Source organism: Corvus hawaiiensis, chromosome 6, assembly GCF_020740725.1.
Source record: "Corvus hawaiiensis isolate bCorHaw1 chromosome 6, bCorHaw1.pri.cur, whole genome shotgun sequence".
NCBI lineage: Eukaryota > Metazoa > Chordata > Aves > Passeriformes > Corvidae > Corvus > Corvus hawaiiensis.
In genome coordinates this window covers 50,944,994-50,968,358 of record NC_063218.1, presented here as the reverse complement: position 1 = coordinate 50,968,358, position 23,365 = coordinate 50,944,994, and the positions used below count along the sequence as shown (strand labels likewise).

At 38.0% G+C, this 23,365-nt stretch overlaps 1 protein-coding gene across 8 annotated transcripts in view; it reads right to left on the bottom strand.

Moving 5' to 3' along the window:
* Nucleotides 1-7,128: 7,128 nt before the first annotated feature.
* Nucleotides 7,129-23,365, bottom strand: part of PLEKHA7 (pleckstrin homology domain containing A7) — a 151,455-nt gene continuing 135,218 nt past the window's right edge. For 6 of the 8 annotated variants that reach the window (XM_048305594.1, XM_048305597.1, XM_048305599.1 and 3 more), the window contains 11 exons: nt 22,459-22,567; nt 21,361-21,599; nt 20,753-20,941; nt 20,360-20,477; nt 19,442-19,521; nt 18,839-19,039; nt 15,569-15,721; nt 12,907-13,040; nt 11,944-12,086; nt 8,622-8,730; nt 7,129-7,400 (listed from right to left, as the gene is read on the bottom strand). In XM_048305594.1, coding sequence (XP_048161551.1) covers nt 8,633-8,730; nt 11,944-12,086; nt 12,907-13,040; nt 15,569-15,721; nt 18,839-19,039; nt 19,442-19,521; nt 20,360-20,477; nt 20,753-20,941; nt 21,361-21,599; nt 22,459-22,567 — 1,464 coding nt within the window. In that variant the 3' untranslated portion in view covers nt 7,129-7,400; nt 8,622-8,632. The remainder of the gene's footprint in view (nt 7,401-8,621; nt 8,731-11,943; nt 12,087-12,906; nt 13,041-15,568; nt 15,722-18,838; nt 19,040-19,441; nt 19,522-20,359; nt 20,478-20,752; nt 20,942-21,360; nt 21,600-22,458; nt 22,568-23,365) is intronic. The other 2 variants (XM_048305596.1, XM_048305598.1) reach the window with 2 other exon arrangements.

Below are 23,365 nucleotides of genomic sequence, written 5' to 3'. Positions count from 1 at the left end.
CTCAGGATGCTCGTGGAGACTCCCTTCCTGTGTACAATTCCTGATGTGCAGACAACATTTCCAAGCCAGTCGGCTGAAGGAAAGCAGCAGTTTGTACTATCATTGCCTAGTTTATTGAATGTAAACATTGCAGCATTAGCTATTGGGGGAGGACTTGGAATAAGTATGGAAAAAATAAAAGTAATATTGTAAATAAAAACTGAGTGTAGATTTTGATTACTCTGTTTTACTACACCTGCATTTACTACGAGTTTTTCCGCTCATTCAATTTTAAGAACAAAGTTACAGCAGCCACTAATGGTCAGTCATTTGTACTTGATTTGTGTAGATTTTTTGGTTTTCCCAATATTGCAAGCTTCTAATACTCAGAGAAAGAATGTAAGTTGCTTGTGCATTGTGAAGAGAGAAAACCTCACCACAACTTAGGAAAGAGGCTGTATCCCTAGGAAAGAGTGAGATGCCTCCCTAAGAGATCAACTGATTACTTTCCTGATAGACCCATTCCAGGTTTTCCTAGTTAGACACTCCAGCGACACTGGAACCAGCATTTCATTGTTAAAATCTTTCAGCTGTGGCTGCCACTCACCTCTGCCTTCTCTGTCCCAAGACTGCTGCTCTCTGAGCTTTCCCACCAGTGTGCAGCCACTCAGAGATTCATGCTGGGATCTGGAAAGACCCAGGAAAAGTAGATCCAGCTGACCAGCCCAGCATGGGTCTGCTGACAGACACAATGAGGGGCTCTTCCACTCAGCCTCTTGCCTCCTTGATTCGGCCATCAGTTTCAGTTATAAATAGAGCACACAAAGATTAAAAGAAAAAAACAAAAACCCCAACCTGAAATTAAACTATTCTAGATACAGCTCTGACCAGAAAAAAAATCTACAGAACTTCCACTCCCCAAAAGTAGGACACCAAATATTGTGAACATCTGATGAGGTTTGGGGTAACAGCTGTGATGCTGACCTACGACTCACCTGCTCAAAATGGGAAGCGTTCTACACAGTCTTGTCTGTTTCTGTTGAACATTTATAAACATACTAAGAACTTGCAGACTGAGCTATGAAGCAGCGTAAGAAGCTTCTGCACATATACGACGAAAGGCTGATATAACTCAGTGTAGTTTGTGCTTTGAATGTTTCAATTCAGGAGTCAGTTTTAGCAACATTTGATATAACAGTATCAGCAGTAGTGGCATGGATAGGAGCAGGATGGTTTCAGCTCATTGGAGACAGGGAGCACAGGAAAAATCAAAGTCAGTGTCCTGGTTGACTCCAGTCAGTCCTTTGCTTTTTCAGGTTGGTATGGAAGGAGCAGCCAGAGAGAACAGCAGGGAACTGTATTTGTCTATTAAAACAAGACTTGCCCACTGAAATTCCTCAACTCAAAGACCAGTTAATTTCCATCTCAATAGAAAGGCTGAAGTCTGCCTGTTCTCCTACACCTCAGGAAAGAATGACTGAAGTTAGACCACAGCTGGTTGTCACAGAACAACCATCACATCTGGTAAGTTTTCATCTGTTTCTAAACCACACTGAAAATTTACCTTACATAGGTGCATTCTCAGCACTTGGCTTTAGAAGACTGAAAACACCTGAACAAGGTCAAATGCACTGCTGTGCCTGTTCCCCTTCCATTTGCCCTGGAACCCCTCAAGGTGAGCTCCATCACAGCCCCAGTGCCCACAGGTCTGGCAGTCACCAAAGAGGGTGCTTCTAAGGCAGGTAAAAAGGGATTCTCAACATCCCACAGGAATTCTCTGAGGCCAAGGAAACCAGAACTGTAAGTTGCCCTGTAGTTTCTTGCAACTGCTTTGCAGTTTACTCTCCCTTTCTTCCTGAAGAGGAGGCTGACAACTTGATTCCTGAAAGCACAATTTATAGGCCAGCTTCAAAGCTATGGGTCCCTCTAAGGCTCTGGTTGGGGAATTCACATCAAAGACGACGTGCACATGTTCTGATGCCAGAGAGGACGGTTGGTAGAAATCTCCATGGATTTGCTACAGTCCCCAGTACAGGGATTAAATTATGCACTGAAGCTGCCTCTGTAAACTGCAGGAGACAAAGAGAATAAGTGGCAGTGCAATATCTCATAATCAAAGCCTGGCACGATTCTTTGCATCAATCTCTTGGAAGCTGTCAGGGGATTAAGAGAAGGGACATGTGTCAAAGTACCCTCAACTACAGAGCAGAAGTTGGTTTTGTTTGCTTTTAAGCCTGTCACCTCTGCACTTTTCCTGAGAAAAATATCTTAGTACAAGAGGTGTACAGCATCATGATGGGAGATAAGTTTCCTTAGTTTTTGCACAGCATTAAAGAAACACGTGATGATTTAAACCAAGTTGAGTTAATTTTGATGTGCAGGTGCAGAAGGAGCTCACAATTACAGTTTGTGCTATTATCTATCCAAACTCAGTACCATTTTTGGTGGCCATAGGAGGATCCAGCAGAGAAAAATAAAAAGGGAAGACTGAAAAGAACTTTAGATGCCATTTAGGAACAGAGCACAGCAACTGGCAATAGAAAAGACAATTGTCCTGCTACCAAAGCACCACCCTGAAGTCATCAGTGTTTCTCCTTCATCCACTGGCACCATCAACATCCCACCCCCTTGTTCAACTCTTTCACAAGGTATTTTTTGTACTAGGACACGAAACATTCTCATTTGCCAGCTATTCCTTCTTCTTACCTTCCCCACTACAATTTAGGCCAAGTCCTTTCATTGAAGCATTTTGCTGCTGTCCAAGTCCACATATTTCAGCTCTTGGTGTCTTTTTACTACCTCTCACTTCCCACCACCAGGCTGTTCTCCATCCTCACCTTCAGCCTCTTATTTACATCTTGCAGATACATCTCTGCCATTATTTCCTACAATCTCACTACTCACCTTTGTTTTCTTAACCTCTTCCTTCCTTTAGTGCTTCCTTATGCTACAGCTCCTGGTGAGAGGATTCAAGAAAACATCACTGTCCTTCAAGTTTACATCTGGTAACACAATTTCAACAACAGCAGCTCCAAAAATGCTAATTGTTAGTGTTTTCTTTGGAGGCTGTTTTCCACTCTCTGTAAGGCAACCAGGAGCACTGACAAGTAAATAACAAGTCAACAGTACCTAAATGTGGATATACTTTCTATATGCACTTACTTTTTATACATATGCAATACTTTCTGGGTTTATTTACTTTATAATTAGCACTTGAAGTTATTCCACCATCTCCGAGCAATTTCATGGCACCCTTTATCATTTTACCTCCCTCCTACATTTACCTGTAGTTTAAGATTCCAAGTGTGGTTGTTGCACAGAATATCTCAACAGACTTGTATTAAAAATGCTCTTTAAAATTCCAGAGCTTTGAACTAAAGACATATCTCAAGAAGTTTTCATGGAAAGTTCATCGTGGTTGGTTCAATTCAGCTGCAGTTAGATGCACCTTTTCAAATAATGGGGGAAAAAAAATGTAAAGGGGTCAGACCCAATCAATACAGTTGTTCAAACAGAATTTCAGGCACTGTGATGTGGAGATTTTTTGTGCTCTTTCTTTGTACTGCTCCACTACGAAGAAAGGTTGCTTTTGCTAGTAGAGCAATAAAAATCTTAGCCTTTTGAATACAGCCAAATAACCAATGGGAATCTTTACCAGGTGTGGAAAATACAGCAACTTTTTCATGTTTTTCTTGCGCACAGCTTTGCTCTTTTTATAACCACGCAGTACATGGGCACACAGACACACACACAGCACAAGCAAACACTTTAAAATACCCAGACAGACATAAATCAGAGGGGTAACATCACATCCTGCCTTCTGTATCTTCTAAGTTTTGACACCAAGTAAATCTGGTCTTTCTTTCATAGAACATCCAGAAGTTAATTGCTAAGACACCTGGGAAATAGGTGGTTTCATAGAGGGGAACAGATGCTGATATAAAATATATACAGATATATTTGAAGAGCTGAAGTCAGAGGAGTAAATGGTGCAGAGGGAAAAATAATGGAAAGTACCACCAAGGCTCAGGAGCGCTCTGCTTTCTCACACCACCAACCCTTCCCTCCAAAGGCTGTGGGGTACCCAGGACCACCATGCTGGGCTTCAAGAGTTTTTCAAAATAGCAGCACACAAGTTTAGTAACATCCTTCAGTAGCTTTTCCTTCCACACATAAGATACTCTCCAGAAGAAAATCTCTTAGTAGTTTCCTGAGAAACCTATCTACTTTTGGTGGATTTCTTTTTGTTTGTGGGGGGCATTTGGTTGTTGTTGGTGGTTTTTTCCTCCCAAGTGTTCCAAAACAGTCTGGATGTCTCTTAAGTACTGCTTACCTGTCCAGTCCTTTAAAACAAACAGCTTAATACAGATGTACAAAGACAAACAGTGCTGTAGCTCAGCAGGATTCCTTGCAGCCCAGCAATGCACACCAACTCAAAATGATAGTGAAAAACAAGGGTGGGAGCTGTTGTACAAGTCCAAAAAGGTCAAAGAGGTGCTACTTACAAGTATCAGGCTGTACTTTTATAAATGCAGCTGGCCAGTAAAATTTTAGTAACTTTGGCTGAAGAAATTGAAAACAGCTGTTTATGGGAAGAGAAGTCAGCCTGCAAAATTTTTGCTTGGTATAACATTACAAAACACTAATTAAAAACCAGCACAATCAAAAGAACTGATAATGCTTTCTAATAAGTGAGTTCAATTAGTCCCAAAGACTTCACTGTTTAATAGGCAGAAGCAAAAAAAAGGCCACTTTCTGACCAAAATTATATCGATCTGCTAGTAAACTTTTTTTTTTTTTTCTAGTTTTAATACTAGGAAGTATCCTGTAACACTTAGAAAAGAGCATGTTGATTAAAAGAAACAGAAGTGGAAAAGGAAATTGACCCAAACCAAACACTCTATCCATAGGAAAACTAGCCATTACTATTTAAAAACTACACCCATCCTTACAAGAGATGGTCACTAAGAACAGCATTTCACATATTAAACAAAAATTTTGGAAGAAAAATTATCTTATAATTTTTTCCCAAATATGGGATTAACTACAGACATGACCAAAATCTTTAGATCAAGACTGGTTTTGTTGCAAATGTTAATGATGTATCTGCTTAGGGCAAAATCCTTCTCTTCCACGCAAGCATGAATGAGCAGATTTTGTGTGTGCGATCAAAGGAAAGAGAATGAACATCTCCCCCAACCTGCAGAGCAGCACTGCCTGTACTTCTTTCCCTTCATTGCTTTGTTGTGCCCCACAAAAACAGGACAAGCACATCTTAAGCAGCTCAGCTCTGAATTTCTGCCACTCACATTCAAAGGCCAAGGACTCAGTCTCAAACAATCGCCCTCGAATTCACACAGTCAACACTAAACCACAGAAATACTTTTAGTTGTTGCTTCCCATTTTGCTTGAGACATTGATTTTCAGAAGACTTCAACATTTCCACTGTTCTCCATCAACCTGGTGTCTTTTGAGGGAACTGCTGCAAAGTCAAACACTGCCAGTGAGCTGCAGCTTTGCCAGTGCCCACCACCTTCCCCTTGGCCAACACCCCACTCTTGCTACTCAAGAACAAAGACAGATTTCATCAAATGCTTAGAAAACATTTCTAAAAACAAAAGAAAAAAACCCCCAACAACAAAAACCAACAATAATAATAATTATTATTATTATAATTCTTCAAAGGTAGAATTGGCATAGAGAGAGCCTGATTCAAACCCCAGTGAAATAAATGCAAAACTGGGGAACTTCAATGGGATTTGAAACAAAGAAGCGCAAAATGTGATAAAAGCACAAATGACCCTGGATTTCCAACTACCTGGACACCGATAAGAGAGCAGACAAGACAGAGGCAAGAGGAGACAGTTATGTTAATATTTTAATCTGTACATATACCATTTTCCAAACTGTTACATTTTATTTAAATTAATGTTTTCTTGCAAAATATTCATTTATGCTTTCAAAACTTTTTTATAAAGGCAAAAATAAATCATTATTTTGGCAAAAGGTTTTGAAGTTGATACTGGCAGTATTGAGGTAAAATAGATTGCATTAGGTAAATATATACTTTTAAGAATATTTCTGACTATAGTGTTAATATAATATGATTTGTCTTAAAGTCTGAAACACAAAGATCAATTCCAAGGGGGTTTTAGCTACTACTTGAATATAAGGAATAAACAAGTTAGTGGTTTCACAAAATACTGCAGAAGTATTTCTCAGTTATTTCTCATCCAGAGCTGAACTCAGCTACTAATTACATAACATTGGGAAGTTTTTCCATGTCTTGCATTCAATGCATACACAGGGATTTTTCAAGTATAGTTGCAGCAATTCATTTAATCTTATTTTCTCCTTGTTGTAACTACCTCACCCTTTGCCCTATGCATAAGTACAGCACAGAATTCCAAAGTTTGGCAAAGATCAGCACCAGGTGAACATACCTACAAAATTAGCAGGTGCCACATTCCATTCGTTTTGCTGTTTCCAGGATAAATACTAGTCAATATGTCATTTTGTAATGTCTATTAAAAAAAAATCAGAAGAAAAATACATATTTACTAGCCAAATGACACACTATAATTTTTTATTGCTTACTCCACATATTTTATTTAAAAATCATCTTCTTTCACATCTCAACTTTCAAAAAAAAATAAAATTTGTTAGCTGTTTGTTACAGACGGGGCAGCGCTACTGTCAAGGGCAACCTAACAAACTGTGGATTGATACCAGCAAGTTAATCATCTGGGATCAAAAAAAGGAAATGGGAGTTAAAACTGGCTTTCATTATGGCTTTCTTGGGAAGTTTCTGCTATACAGTGGTTACTAATACTTAGAAATTCAAGCTAACAGTTCTTGCAATGGATTATTTAATGGGCAAAAGGGTGGGTGATTAACTCTATAAAAATATTCAATCCAAAACACCCCTTCACCAAACCTGTCCGCTGCATTAGCTCTATCCATACCCTATGACTGTGCTTCTAGGTTTGTTCAAATTTGAGGGGGTTTTTTCACAAAACTTTACAATGTGCATCTGAGCCTGGGGGGGGAAGTAACAGCATCATTTAGTATCTATGCAAGAAGTGTCTTTTAAAATGAATTCAGCCCTTGATTTAAAAAAAAAACCTAAAATACATTGTTCTAAAAATACATTGTCAGTATTTTACAGAGTTTATTAAAAGTGCCGTTTATTCGTATAAAAAGTGTGAACTAAACTGAAGTAAATAAAAAATGATTTGCAGTTCTCTTCATTTTCATAGAAAATCCCCCTATTGTTCTCTGAATGTCTTTCCAGAAGAAGGTGTCATCAGCCAATGAGTATCTCCACAGAAAACTGGAAAAGAATCTCCTCTGTCTTCCATGAGGGGTCACAAGGTGGAATTTGCCTCGAGTCTTACGTCAGTGTTCACTTACTGCTTTGGCTGGTGTGAAGGAAAACAAACATGGTTAAATATTGAAGGGAGTCAACCAAAGCCAAGCAGTAAGCAATTGCTGGAAACCTTTTTTCTAAGCCTTTTGCAGTTTCACAGAAGGAACAATTCATACAGACACATTAAGCGAACAATTATCTCATGATGCCACTGATGCTCAAGCTCTGGTGTCCCCTGCATGGTGCTGGTTTTCAAAACTACTTTCTTCTTCTGAAGAAAATGTAAGTTTGTATCAATATATATCTGTAAGTGTATATCTATGTGTATATATTTGTACAGACATGTGCTAGACATGTTTTTAAGTCAGTCTGGAATCACAGAATGGTTGGGGTAGGAAGGGACCTCTGAAGGTCAGCCCTGGCCACCTGCTCGAGTCTCTGGCACTGGACAATTGCTTGAGTTACTCACGCAACCCTCTTTACTACTTCAACTCTGCTTTATCTTCTTGTTCAACTTCAGGCAATAAAATTAAGCCAAAGGAAATCAGAAAGATGAGAATAATATCAAAGCAAAATATGGATGCATAGCAAGTGTCTTAACTAGGGGCACTTAGCAGTTGCATACAATATTTACACCTTTTCCTGTTTCAAACAGGGAAAACTCTGCAAATCCTATTGAGATACAAATCCAGATTTTTTTTGTAAGGACAACAAAATTATCACAATTTTAATACCTGAAGTGGCAAAATAACTTAACCAGAGACAACAACCAACCTTCTGCTAACATAATCCAATGAAAGGCATGATCGAAGTCAAACATAACATTGCAGAATTAGTTACAAAGGGCCAAATCTTCAGCTCAGCTAAGACTCCGATGCCAGCTCCTGTGTAGGATACCAGCCCACAAAGGAAACCCCTGCTTGTCCAAGGCGTACTTTGGATTCTCTCTTTATATGCCCTGTGCAGCCACCAGAGTACAGAGGCTGCTGAAAACTTGGCCCCCTGTTACCCAGAGCACAGATGTCTCCTCCCTTCACCACAGTAGGAGTGAGGAAGCACCTCACCTGCAGAGAGACAGCACTTCTCTGAAGACTCCATCAGCCCACGTGTTAGCTCATTAGAAGCAATATTTACCAGAATGAAAGGTTTCTGAAAAAGTAGCTGCATGCTTTCATTTGGATGTAATTTTGGTTTAGTAAAGAAGTTAAAATTTAGCAAGCCACAGCACAGGCACGATGGCAAATCAGGCATGCTGAGAGCAGTTAGTTCTTACTTGGAAGGTGTTTAAACAAATGTGTAGTGAAATCCATTGCTTAGGGGGGAGTGAGGTGGCTGTGGTACAGAAGGTGAGGGTGCTTTGGGTGGATAGGTCAACTGCTGAGCTAGAAGGGATCACACACAGGAATTAGGCTGCACAATCAAACATTCACATCATAAACGGAGCGACCTTAATTTTCTACCACATGAATAGGAAACCTGATTAGCAATGAATGAGGTGCTACACTATTTTAGTCACATGAAACACAATGTAAACAACAACATTTCTACCTGCTGCTTTTGTCTACACTTTGCATAAATTAAACAAATAAAGATTCCTATTTGGATGAGAATATGGACAACGTATCTCAAGATGAAGTTTTACTGGAACATTATGAAAGCACACAAGACTGATACACTCTCATCAGCACTGCTTTTAAAGCTGAAGCTCTGGACCAGCACCTAGATTTGCTAAACTGATTTCAAGACTCACTGAGGCTGTACAGGTTTTCAACATTTCCTTTGTTATATGCCAGTAAGCAGAAACAAAAAAAATATATAGAAAAAATAATGTTTAAAAAATTACATATGTGTATAACATTTTGCTTAGTGCCATGCGTGATACAGTAAATACATTTTCATATATCTCAGCTTGAAAGTACAGGATAAAGAATACAGTGATTAAAAGTATCCTTGTTTATAAACCAGAGTAATAGTATAGTATTAGAAGACAATAATCATAAAATTGAAGAAATTAGAACTCAATCTAAAATTCTGCTTTTATATTTAGGAGGGCCAAAGCATACAATGTAGGAGATGACTTCTTAATACTCTTGTATTTGACTTTAATCTTCCAGATTCTTGGCATGATTTCTACTCAAAAGGCTGATTTCTTATTAGGAACACAGGAAACTCTAAAGTGGCACTATTAGATAGATGTACAATTTATCTTAAAAGATTTAGATTAGCATAATATCCTAACATAATTGGTTGCCCTGAATAATGGGCAAAGTTAAGCTTCACAGTCTTTTCCATAAACAAATCTTTGTAAAAAAAATCTAGATAATTAATTTGGGATTTTCAGATACGGTCTGCTTCATCAACAAGGAGCAAATGATAACCCACACTTCGAAAATCAAACTACAAAAATAAGAATGTGAAGGAATCTGTTATATGAGACTACATGAGAATGTCCAATTAGCTGTGCAAAGTGTCAAATGCTTTTCTTTTTAATCACCTTAGATCATCAGAATTTAGGCCATACCTAAAAAACCTGAACTCTTTTCTGGTTTGTAGATTTTCTATTAAAACCAAACTACTCTGGCTTTTTTTTTTGTTTTTTTTTTTTAATACTATAAAGGCTTTTGCTTTTAAAGAAGTAAGAAATAATTGAACTCAAAGCAAGACATATTTCAAGAAGTGAGTTTTTGAGGTACAAGTGTGGCAACAAAAGCTGTGCACAAACATAAAGGTTTGGGATTCCTTAAAAACCTTAGTCTTTGGCTACTGTGTTAGGGTTTCTTTAACTGAAAGACAAAAGAGGCAGCTGCTGTGCCTCACAAGGAAAATCAAACTAAAACTTATCTCGCAACTGACTGCAAATTTTCTGAAGCAACACTTAAACATTTCAGTCCTAATACACACTTTAATTCCCTCTTTGAGGAAAATAGAAGAATAAAGAATATTTTTGTGGTTACATATACCTAAAATGTGATGGGTCACACTTTTGAGATAATTACAACATAAAAAATTAAAATATATAAATAAAAAAACCTATAGTAATGAAATGTGTACTACATTCACTACACAATATTTAAAAAATCAAACCTATTTCAGTACTGTACCGTTGCTACAAGTTCAGGCACACCCAGAAGTAACTTAACTGGCCCCATGAAGACCTTTGAGCAGAGCAGGTGCTCTGCTCTTGTTGTACTGACACAGAGGAGTAATTTCAAGTACTGGCTGTGTTCATCTGGGCTGACCTTAGCCCAGATGTGTGACCTTTTCCCAGCAGAAGCTAGAAATTGAGTGGCAAAATGCTGCACTCGCTCACACATCATGAAAGACATTCCCATTCTATAACCAAAGGATTTGAGTACCTGTTACAAGGTTCTGGTCACTGGAACTGGGATCAAAACGCCTGTGAAAAAGCCCTTTTGATACACTGATGGCCTGAAGGTCCACAAGGTTACTCCTGAAATGCTCCCATGATCTTACAATTCTGTTCTTCTGTTTGTTTGGTTTAGCTTTATAATGCCTGGCCTCCTCAGCGAATCACTTTATTCCTGCCAGTCAGTTAAATTACCCACAGAAACTCTCTGAAGTCTCAAGATTCCTATCTTGAGAATGTATTCCATCCCCTCAAAATGCCATTCCCCTCAGGTTTAGCTGGCACTGCATCCCTGAGTGTACAGCCACATTCAATCAACACTCTGTTACTGCAGATGTGCGTTACGCGCTCCAATATTGGAATAATCTGTCTTTAATGGGAAGGTCTTAAGGGCTGCTGTGGCAAGAGCCATAAGTTTAAACTGACAACTTCAGATGAGAAATGTGCATATTTTTTCTCCATCATAGTTGAAGTTTCCATTATTTCTGTTCTCCACTGGAACAGTGAATGGTGCCAGTTATAAATGGCCAGTCAGATACTTGGGGGAATCACTGCTGCATGGATTAGTGTGTGATACAAATCTCTTGACATTTCTTACTTATTTCAACTATAAAGCAATCAAGAGTGAAATTATCACTTTTAGCAACATATTGAAAAGGATCTATTAATTTCCAGGCATCAAGCAGAATTCATGCACAGCTGTCTTGCTCTGACCTCTCACCCTGGTCACCAGACAGAAACATGCCAATCCCCATTTTACAAGGTCTTTTTCAGCCTGTTGTCAGACAGCTCAAGCTGCAAATGATTGTAGCCTAATCTCAATCACTGGACCAGGGAATCTTTCTCTTAAAAAAAAAATTTAAAATCCTCTTTTCTTGATTTTTTTGAAGTCACAGATCAATTTACTTTTAAAAATGAATATAGAAATATTTGATTTAATATAATTACAGAGAATCAAAATGTTAATTTTTTTAGCACTATTAGAGCAAGTTTCCAAGTTCTGAATTTATTGACCATACTATTTTGCCCCCTTTATCCTGTCCACTGGAGGCCAAATACTCAATGTAAATCATTAGCCCCTCTCCATTTGTTACCTACATGCACTCTTCACTATTTTGAATATGAATTGACTAAAACTTTCTCTTATGCCAGGAATTCAGCAACAACCCCACACAACTTGAGAAGCTGGTAAGAAATAGCTGTTATTTGGTAAATAACTCAGCATTACCTGCTACCTCCTTGCTCCTCTGAGAGGCTTCAGAAGCCAGAGCGTATGAAATGGTAATGATGCGCTCCTGCTCCTGCAGCTGTGAATCTAAATCAATCGAGTTGTGTTTGTCCTGGGCAACAGTAGGCTGCAGATTGTGCATACTGGGGGGAAAGTGAAAAACAACATTAACATTTGCAAACATAAAGAATCCACCATGCAGATAAGAACAAGCTTGGATTCAGACTGCAGTTTTCAGATCTCATCTATCAAGCTCCCTGTTTTATTGTCGTTCTTTAAATAGGGTTGATGTTGTATGCAAATGCCTACAGCACATGGAAAAATGGCACAGCCACCTCACATGCAGTCAAAATTTCTGCATAGCCTTAAGAACATCTGAAAGTCCTTTGTTGGAAATATGCTGTTTAAATAAAAGCACTACAAACGTGCTATTTATTTGAAGTTGTTAGTAAAATTCCTTTCTAGTGCTCAAAGGAAAAGGAAATAACCTGGTGGTCCCTCAGGCTGTACCCCTTCCAAAGAGAGGACAGATCCTTGACAAATCAAATTCTTGAAACTGAATGTTCAGCTGACTCTATACTAGCTGTAAGTAGCCAAAAGTGTTGTTTCACAACTCCGCTCTCTGGAGACAACAGAAACTTGCTCTCATGCTGACTTTTCTTCTGCTTTTGGTCAGATTCATGCCTTTCCTTTCCTTCCTCCTCATTCTCATCTACAAGTTGGTTGGTAAGGACTCACTACTACTTTAGGATTCTCTGAACAAGAAAATACACGAAATTCATCATTATCTCTTGACTTTGTTTTGAAAAGCAGCTCTAAATATACTACATAATTTCTGAGCGCATTTTCTCAAAGCTACATGGTACATTCAGGTAACAGAAATTAAGATTGTTGTATTATGTTAGTTCTCGATGTTTAACATGAGCCCCTGTATAAGATTTGGAAAAAAACCTAAAACCTAACCTTGATTTAGTAAGAATATTCTTTATCTTTTCTGCTTTCCGCTGCCTTGCTGCCAGCTCTTCTGTAGAAAGGGGCTCTTCTGGCTCCAGCTCAACATAACGTTCTGGAATTACAACCTTCTCAGGTTTTGACAACTGTAGAAAGAAAGCAAGCATCGAGTTTTCAATAACGAAGACTTGAAAGAAATTGAGATAAATCCTCCTCAATGGGAGAACACAGTGAAAAGAATAAAGCATGGATTTCCACAGTCAGTACATGCATCTGATGCTAAACACTCCTTCTGAATTTCTAGCTGATGCCCTTTCAACAGTGTTTTTTCCCTCTGATTCTTTTTACTTCAGAAGATAGACTGAACAAATATTAAAAGGGATTACAGAAGCAATCAGAATCAACAGAAAACATTTCTTCAGCTCAGGCTTAGAGCCCAAAGTAGGACACTGCCTCAAGTTCTTACAGTAGAAAGAAGCAACCACTAAGAGTGGTTGACTGGACAACCCGAGATATTCATGTCATTATATTTGTGTCATGCCAGCCAGAACTTCCTACAACTGAAAGGAAGTATCACCTCAAGTTTTAACCTAGGGTCATTCTTCTGAGACTGGATAATTTTCTGTGAGCAGCAGAAGGAAACAAAAGGCAGAGAGAAATACACTACACTGTGCAACTGTAACAACACATTGCATAAACTAATTCTGAATAGACTGAAAATTGTAACATGATTGCATGAAAGCCAGAAACAAATTTTTGCTAGGATCCACTATTTTGTGGGAAATTTTCTCTCCACCCAACAAAAATAAAGTTTACAGACCTTGAAAACCAATTCTTAATATACAGAACAGACTGGTTTTGAAAATAAAAATAGAGAACGTGTGAATAAATGGAAATAAGTAAAGGAGAGCAATTTTTTTTCTTCTTCTTCTTGGAATTTTGTTAAAACACTCATGAGGCAATGAGTTTTCAAAATTCAAAGTTTTCAATGAAAATAATCCTAAATTTTTCACCACTGACCTTGGCTCATGCTAATTCGATGGATTATGTAAAGTGGCCTGACCTAACCCCCGGTGCTTAGGCTCAGTAATTCACAGGCAATCGAAGGCCAAGAGCACACACTGACACACACAACTATATTAATTAATTAACTATATTAAAATCACAGCCTCAAGTTCCTTCTCAGGAAACACAAAGCCCGTGCTTCCAGAAAAATCCTAATTTTTCCACTACACTTCCCTACTTTTGAATCCAACTCCTCTATGGAGGTTTAGATACAGACATATATACACTTTTTAAAATGTGTATCTCTATCTCCATACTGTATCTAATCTAAATTAGCTCAACCAGTCACTTTCAGAATAACAGACCCATTAATCATGTGAACGGCAGATGGATTTCCTTAAAGGTACAACTGAGTATGCTCCCTTCTGAGGCACAGAGGTACCTCAAACACAGAAGTGCCTGCCAGGTGAAGAGGATGGCCACATGAAATGGAAAAGAACAAGGCCAAGTTGGACGGAGCTCTGGTTCAGTGGAAGGTGGCCCTGCCCATGGCAGGAGGCTGGAATTAGACAATCTTTAAGGTCCCTTCCAACACAAACCATTCTACGATTCTAACCAGGTTAACTGAGAAAGAAGCTTTACACTCAGAGCTTCGGACCTATTTCAGTTACTCTGAAGCAGGACAGAAATGCCTATGAGCAAAAATGTCTCCTATGCAAGGCTTAAAGGAAGTACAAAGCGATTCCCATAGCCCTGAAGGCCTTCTGGAAAAGAAAAATTAATAGCAGAGTGCAACAAGGAAAGGCAGTAGAAAAAAAGTTATCTTCTGCTTCTGAAGTTTACAGAAGCACTGTATTTTCTGTAAAAATTATACAAAGATTAACTGAAAGATGCATTCATTCATAGAGTTCAACAGGTAACAACTCACAAAGTAAACCTTTTACAAATATCTCTCTCTGTAAAATGATACTCTGCCAACAGCTTTCAGAAGAGCACAGGTGCTTACTAGTCTAATTATCATTAATAGTTGTACTGGTTTGCCATCTCCCGCAGCATTTAACACAGCACAAGGTACCCCCTGAAGCCTTTCCACTTGCTGTGTTCTCTCCTTCCCACCAGATGGCCCAATCGCATTTCAAACCAACATTTGCTCGGTTACTGGAGCTGAGAAAAGACCTCGTGCCCAGAACACCAAGCGGGTCATTCCAAAAGCTGACTGAAATATGTTTTCTGTTCAAGCCCAAATACAGCAGTGGTTCCTCTTCTCTATCACCTTTTGCCAGTCAAAATTAAGAGCAGTAAGGTAGCTCTGGGGAACTTTTCCTTCATTCCTGTTTCTCATTTTTAAATACTCTTCGTGTTGTCTTCTCATCTTTTTTTCCCAATTTATAGAACCTTCCCTAAGTTAATCGCTCTTTCCTTTAGAAAGCCTGAGCTATATATTTCAAAGAGTAGAGCCAACTTTTCAATTTCTTCTCTCCACTAGAACACAATACGAACACAAACATTGCAAAGGTGCCAGGTCATAAATTTTTAGTACCCAAAAGACTCCTTTTAGTTCAAACTTCCAGCTAACTTCTGAAAGAAAGGATGAGAATCCACTGCCAAAAACTTAGAAGGGTTAATGTTTTGGGACAGAGATTAGGAGGCAAAAGATTGTGAGCATTACCTCTCTGCTGATATCTAAATCATAGTCTTGAGGCTCCAGGTCAGTCTCTGTCACTGCTACTGGCTGAACTTTTAACCATTCATTTTCATCCTTGTCTTCTCCACAAATTGCCCTCTCAAGTAACTGCAAATCAAATTCTTGCTCTCGTTTCCACTGGTAATAGATACAAAACAATTAACAGCATTCAGCCATACTACCAAATTCACCATATAGCAATGTATATTACTACTGCTGCAAACGCTGCACTGCTGAAAGAGTCAGCAGGGCAAACCCTAAACTGGCAAGAGAAAGAAAATACAACTGCATTTCTTGGTACATACGGGTGGGCGTTTTGATCTCTAGCTGTGCTGTGAGGAATTCAGAGTACTGCTTAATTTTACATGTTCAGTAGAATTAGATTCTAAGAAATTTATTAATCCCAATTTCACATTTGCTGATTAACATGGAACCAGCTACACACAAACATCTTTGGGAGCACAGGTCTCACTACCAGCGAGCCTACAGACTGACAGATTAGTCCTCGGCATTGTAAAGAGGCAGTGCTGTGTGGTTCTGAATCACTACACAGAAAGGCTACTTACAGTGCTGGTTGAGAACCACAGCTTGAAAATTTTATGTATAATAAAATAATACCTACTGTTTAAAGCTGATAATACTTTGTGTATTAGTGTTAACTTGTCTTGAATTGAAAACTAATTAACTTTTAAGCTCTTCAGACTTTACTGAAAGCAGAGTCCAGCTACCTGCAAAAGTCTTTCACAAGGTCTTTAAAAGGTAAATATTTAGCAATATAAATCAGAGCTATTAAATATTTATTGATATTTAAATTTAGCATATTTAAACTAAGCTGCATAATGTAGAGTACCCAAAATCACTGCACATTAGTCCCTTCACAAATACATACAATACAGTTACATATAAACTCACACTTAAGGACACTACCAATACCTTTTTGTTCAAAAAAATTAAGTTCAGTTGTAGCATCATTCCATCCAGTAGATCTGAGCAACTTTACCATATACGATATTAAAACCAGTAGGAAAAAGAAGAGACAAAAACAACGACAACAACAAAATTATCTCCTCAAGGTTTTGAGGGAATCAATAGGAGAATGTGCCACTTTTATGTTTCTTAAAAACATCTCCAGTATTTCTGGGACAAATCTTTGGCTTGTTTTGGATGAAGTTTGAACTCCACATGAAGTCCTTAGACTTCATTATGCCACTTCTATTACTAAATCTAATTGAAACCTATTCATGCACAAGCTCTCAGAATTCACTCAGAAGATAAGTATCTTCCATGTATATTAAAAAGTTAAGTAGGTAAAAGGCAATTACATCTCAAAAATTAATATGTTACAGAATTCAAAAGAGAAAAGAACATTTTCTCATACGAGTACTCCAAACTCATTCTTCTACTCATATTCGAACCAGGCCTGATTGATATAGTATATTTTAAATACACAGTATCATTTTCAAGTTGTTATTGTATATAGGTAAGAAAAACATCAAACCATTCTTAAGAAGCAGTACTTTTATTGGCTTTGATGTTGCAACTTTTACATGAAAAAGGCATTGTATATAACAAATGAATTCATGTACTGTGATCAATACTTAAAATGTCATACTACACTTGAGAGCTGACCAATTAAAAATTAGAATTACACATACAAGGTATGTTTAAAGCAAATGTTACACACTGAGCAGCACTTCAATTATACATTTAACTGTTTGCCATTTTGGCTGCTAAATAATTGTAATGCTGTAAGTAATTGTGCTACCAAACATGCTCTTGCAAATCCAAGCCCTATAGGTACAAGAGAGGACCTCTACAAAACATTACTAGGGCTGAAAAACTCTATTTTAATTCTTTACAGCAAGAAAAAGACCAAGATGGCACCCAAATTTATAAATAAAGTGTTTGCCACAAATGTTAATAACGAGTGTAGTGAAAATGTTTTGACTTGTGTTTGTTATGTGAGTCAGAAAACATAAGAAGCTCAGATTTATTTCTTCCAATTAAAGTATGAAAGTAACAGTGATACTACAGTACTACAATTTCCAAACATTATGCACTGTCTTTAAAAAATTTGTGATTGCAAAACAGAAGACAAAACAGATGAATGTCTCCAAGCAGTGCACTCATATTTACTGGGAAAGTAAATACAAATAACTGGCTGCAAATTAGTGCTACAGAACAGTGGGAATGAAAAGCTGAATATTAAAAGGTTTTTTTAATGCCAGCAATTGACACACATGTACTAAATGCAATTAAGCCTGGTAAAAATTGAGTAGTCCAGTTAGAAATTTTAAAATAACTACAAAATTCTGCAAATTAAAAACAAGCAAATTAAAAAAAAAAAAAAAGAGGCATTAGGTATGATGAGTGACGGATCTAAAAGCAAGAGACCTTGTGCAATGAATTAGGTAAAACAATGTGATCATTCTAAAGCTCTAGTGGATCAAATAAAAAAATAAATTAAAAGACCACAGCATAAGTGCAATTACAGTACAATCCTGGTTTAGCACCAAGTGAGCAACTGGGTAACTTCACCAATTAGAATTGCTTTGGTTAGTATCCAAAATGTATCATTATAAACTTATCATCTGCACAGCATTTACTCTTAGAATGCAACAAAAATACTTTTCTTCAGCAGCTTAAATTTGAGCCTTATTAGAATATTCTACATTTTGAGCTTTAAAGAAGAATTTGTATCAATTAAAATACATTAGCTCTCACGTAAATTCCTAATCAGCACGATTATATTTTAAAACTGGTTATCCATTTATCATCTTTTTAAAAGAGAACAAACAAACACCACCTTGGTCTGATATTACCACCAACTATCTTGCAGGCTAATTTATGAACTAAAAGGAAAAATACCTATGGTGAGAAAGAACATTCTAAAAGGCCCATTCCATTATGAAGCAGTTTTAAAACTGTACAAGCTTCTGACACTTTCTAAATACAATTCCAATTTAAAAAAAAAAAAAAATCATGGCTCTGAAATCACCCCAATACACTGGCATCTCCACTCATCACTAACCTCTGACCAACTTACCTGCTGAACCTGCTACATTTACCTTGACTACGAGTAAAAAAGATCATCTATTCCTCACACTCTCCGAACTCACTTGATACCACAGAACACTAATTTAATTGGACTAGAAGCATCACACACGCTCAAGTGAAAGTGCTTGCCAGGGGAAAATAAAAGAATAAATCCAAAGATATTTTTAGTTTAGTCCTTTTAAGGCATATCTAACATACTGAGCCTACGTCTGCAGACATGGGCCTGATGAAAGACCGAGATGAAACAGGCTGCCTTTCTCCTTGGCTAAGAGTTCTCTTGCGTTCCCGCACTAATGCCTTCTGATGTCTCTTCATTCTTTCTAGCTGCTCCTCTGCACTCATCTTGCCTCTTTGGTGGTCTCCAGAGTATAAACGTTCCAAGGCACTCTTTGGTCTCTCCTGGAGAAGTCACAAGGCACACAAAACACATGTTGTAATTAATAGTTTATAAGAAGTATACAAACAAATGAACTCCTTCTCCTACCTCATTACTAAATTTTATTCTATTAACTTTGCATTTCTTAGCATATTTAAACTCTGTATTTCCTATTAGTAGTGTTGACTTTTGGTTCTAAACCTTGTTTTATAAATCTATTTGAAATGCAATAAGTTGTTTGTTGTCCAGTTCATTTAAGAAAGTGAAAAACTGGGACACTTCGTTAGATCACAGCTCTTGGTCCTCTCCCAGGCTACTATAATCCCAATTACAAAAAATATACTACTGCTACACAAAATATGCTCTGGGCTTAACTATTTCAAGCAGTTCAAACAATTGCCTTCAGAAGTTTATTTAAAACTTACCTTGGACCTATCCCTTCGAAGTGTTGCAAACGATGAAATGGTAGACGACTGGTGCAATCTGGAAGTTGATCCAGACAAACCTTTATAAGGAAAAAGAGAATGCCTTAAAACCAGATGACAGACAAAGAAAGTGTCAGACTTTTTAAAAATAATATTATACTATTTCTGTGGCATTCAGGTTACTATTTTAGCTCACATTTTGCAATTCAGAAGATCATGAGAGGCATAAAATTTCATTTCAGCCGAACATAATGCATTTCAGGTCACTACTGATCAAAATTCAGAAAATCTGTAGTAATTTAGAAGCTTATATTAAATGAGGGATGGGTTGAACTCAGCTGTACAACAATAAATAAACTGTATAAATAATCACATCTATTAAGAAAATAAAACCTTAACATTCACAGCTAGAAACAAAAGAAATAAGAAGCGAATGGCTAAGAAATTATTTGCTTTTGGCCCAGATTTCATCTCTGTCCTCATTTGTGAAACAGTTACAGGATTACAGCACAGTGGGGATGGAGTGTCAAGTCAGATGTAATGTTTGGGGCACTACATTCATATTCTTTATCGGTTGCATTTCAATGGCAATATAAATGTTTTAAAAATACTTAAGAGTTTGCAAAAGGTAGCAGAGAAATCATGAGGAAAAATAACTCTTAATATAAGAGACATTCTAATAGCTAATTCCATGTTTTGCTATGGGTTTTTTTAAGCCTAACATATAAAGTTGCTTTGCCAAAGGCTGATTGTCTGTAACAGCACCATTAAAACACACAAAATCTCTAGACTTTCCCTGTATAGTTTATCTAAAAACAGTGATCTGGTCATAAAGATCATCTCCAGGAAATCCTACAAGAGAAAAGCTCCTATACAGACAGTACTGTTAAAGATCAACTCCATAAATTCCTGGCTTACCACGGGTAGGTAGTGTCTGGTATCCACTGTCAGGGCTTATTAAAGCACTGGAAGGGTGGCTGAGGTCACCCCCTATCATTGCTAGTTCTGGTTCACTCATGTATGAACGCAGTTCCACCTATACAGAAAAATACTCATCAGCTCAAATGAAATCACAGACAGCAAGTCTTAATAATCCTAAAACAAATCCTAAATCTTGGGTTTCTGGATTACTTCATCTCTCTCTGCCATTATTATATGGCATAGATCTCTCTCTATCATTATTATCTCTCTGCCATTCTATATCATGATTACTTTATTAAAGGTCCATATATTCTACAGACAACAATAACATGTTTTATCCAAGGTTCCCATATCTTTAAAGAGCAGGTGTACAGGTGTGTGAGTGCTCACCCTGTAATCTCCATTTACATACTGGCCGAGTTCTCTGTCTCTCTTTCTCTCGTCTGACTGACGTTTCAGGCCCCGCACCGAGGTGTGTCTGATGACAGTGGCTTCTCTCGGGAGGGGTGGGACAGCTGGTGGCTGATCCTCAGGACTGTACAGCTGAGGGAGAGGAGGTCTGGGCGGTGCTTCATCTTCCTGGGAATACGAAAGCGCAGGGATTTGGCAAACAGCATGAAAACAGTCTGGCATAAACTGAAAGTTCATCGCATTATATGAATTATTCACGACTGCTTCAGCATGCTCTCCTCTGTCCACACCAGAAGCTTGAGGCTTTAAGGCCCAAGCAAGACCAAGAAATCAACCACAAAGCATTTCCAAGGAAGGCTCTGAATATTAGTATGTCCTAGACCAGTCTGTGACACTCTACAGGAGGCTCCAGGTTATGCACAAGTATTGTGCTGCATGTGCCACTTCTCAGTTCCAACACGAACACCCCAAGTGCCTCCCTGCTGTGCCTCCACACTGCGTGAACTTCCAACCACGACACTTCCACTGCTCCTGACAGAAGGGAAATGGAAACACTGCTGAAAGAATCCCACAAGAGCAGTACTTACAACCTTTGGCTTGAGCTTGACTGGTGACTGAAGAGGTGGCTCTATTTTTTTCAGCTGCTGTGCTTGGTGCTGTGTCCTGGTCTGGAAATAAGGCTGTGGATACAGCCTAACCTCCAGAGGGGATTTAACCGGACTGCGTGGAGGGCTCTCGGGGACTGAAAGTTTGCTCTCCACAGTAGCAAGGGAAGCTGGTAAGGAAGGCACTGAAGACTGAGAAAATGAAGGCACTGTTTTTCTCTCTAGGGGAAAAATACACAAAAAACATTTCTTGATGAGGATCTAGCAAGTCTTCAGGCCAAAAATAAAACCAAATAGTTCAATATCATCCCATAAAGCTCCTGGTAGAGTGCAGTGGGAGCAAAGGGAGGAAAAGCCTGGGAGTCATATGAAATCAGTCCATAAGCTGCATCTGGCCCCATGCCACAGATTCCTTAAGTTGCCTACAGATCTAGACCATCTCAGAACTATTTTATCTCTGTATGTAAAAGGTGAGCAAAGATGCCTTAAACATAAAGTGCATTTTGCAGTAGGTATTACCAGGCTCTTGCTATCCCAATGCATTAGGTCTTGTCTTTGAAACACAATAAAGCCACTGAAATGCAGACCACACAGACTTTCCCTTCTTCTTTCTCTTCCAGATGTTGCTCTGCCCACTAAACATCTGCCTGAAGAGGGAGGGGGAAAGCAACTGCAGCAAGGACAGTTGGGCAGCATCCAAGTGGGAAAAAAAAGCAATAAATCCAGAGAAGAGCTCCTGGACAGGATGCAGAACAGACACCACACTGGTAAGGGCCTGGCATGTGACAGAAACCACTTCTGCAACTTGAAGAATTTAGCCCATTGTTGTTATTGTTATTCCCTTTATGGCTTGTTATATTTTAGTGCCACTGGTATGTGAAAACAAACAACAAAAATACTTTGTCACCTCAAGTAAAGAAACACCAAGTTAATGTGCTCAGTCAACAGAGATTTCTGACACACTCAATAGCAGAATTAACTGGATTTTCTGCAGCAGAACAAACTTCCAGATTATGTGCACAGACCCAAAGACTCAGTTGCACTGGTACATTTTTTATTTCTTCATCATGTTCTCCTTACCTGGATTCTTTATAGAGTCTACTATGGTTTTGTAGTTTGCTTTATTTGCACTCAAGCCAGCTGTAACATCTTCAATTCTCCACAAGTCTTTTTGTATTTGTGTTTTCTCCTGTTGTTTGTAGTAAAAGAAAAAAAAATTACTTATACCTAATTTTTAATTTATTATGAGCCTGTCATTTGATACCAAAACCAAATCACTATTTCAGAACTTACATGAAAACTTAAGAGTTTAGAAATGAGTTAAATAATTACTTTAAAATAAAAATTTAAAAAAACAAAGAACACCAACAAACATATCTTGCCCATAAAATTTATTAGAGCATTTTCTGACTGTTGGAAGACTCCTTACAGAAGACAGGGGAAAAGAGACAAGTCTATATTATTTCTAGAATACTGTTCAGACTACAAAAACATAGTTTAATGTTTAACATAAAATGAGCTTCTAGAACCCATTAATTTGAACTTGGTTCTTAAATCCTATAAATACCAAACTTAAGACTCTTAAAGCAGCCTTACAAAACATCTTAACACATTTAAGGGAAATATGCTGTAGTAAAAAAGCAAAAAAACAAACTCAGAAGTGCTGACAATTTCAATTTCTGCTTATATTTGAGTTGTTAGGCCTACTTGCCATGATGTATTTCAGGTAAAAACAATATATTGCTGCTGTTCCAGGATTTGGTCTCATCTTGCATCCTATTTCCTTTACCAAGGCTTTCCAGGAGGAAGGAAGGAAAGAAAGGGAAGCTTTGTCTACAGACTGGACTTTGCCTTTAAGTGCATCTTGCAGCCTGGCTCCTGAATGCACCATTTCAGTCATTCCAATCATCTTAAATAGCTGCTGCCATCTAATTAATTAAAGCCTGGTAACCTCCTGACTTCAAACATTTGCATCAAGAATAAACTT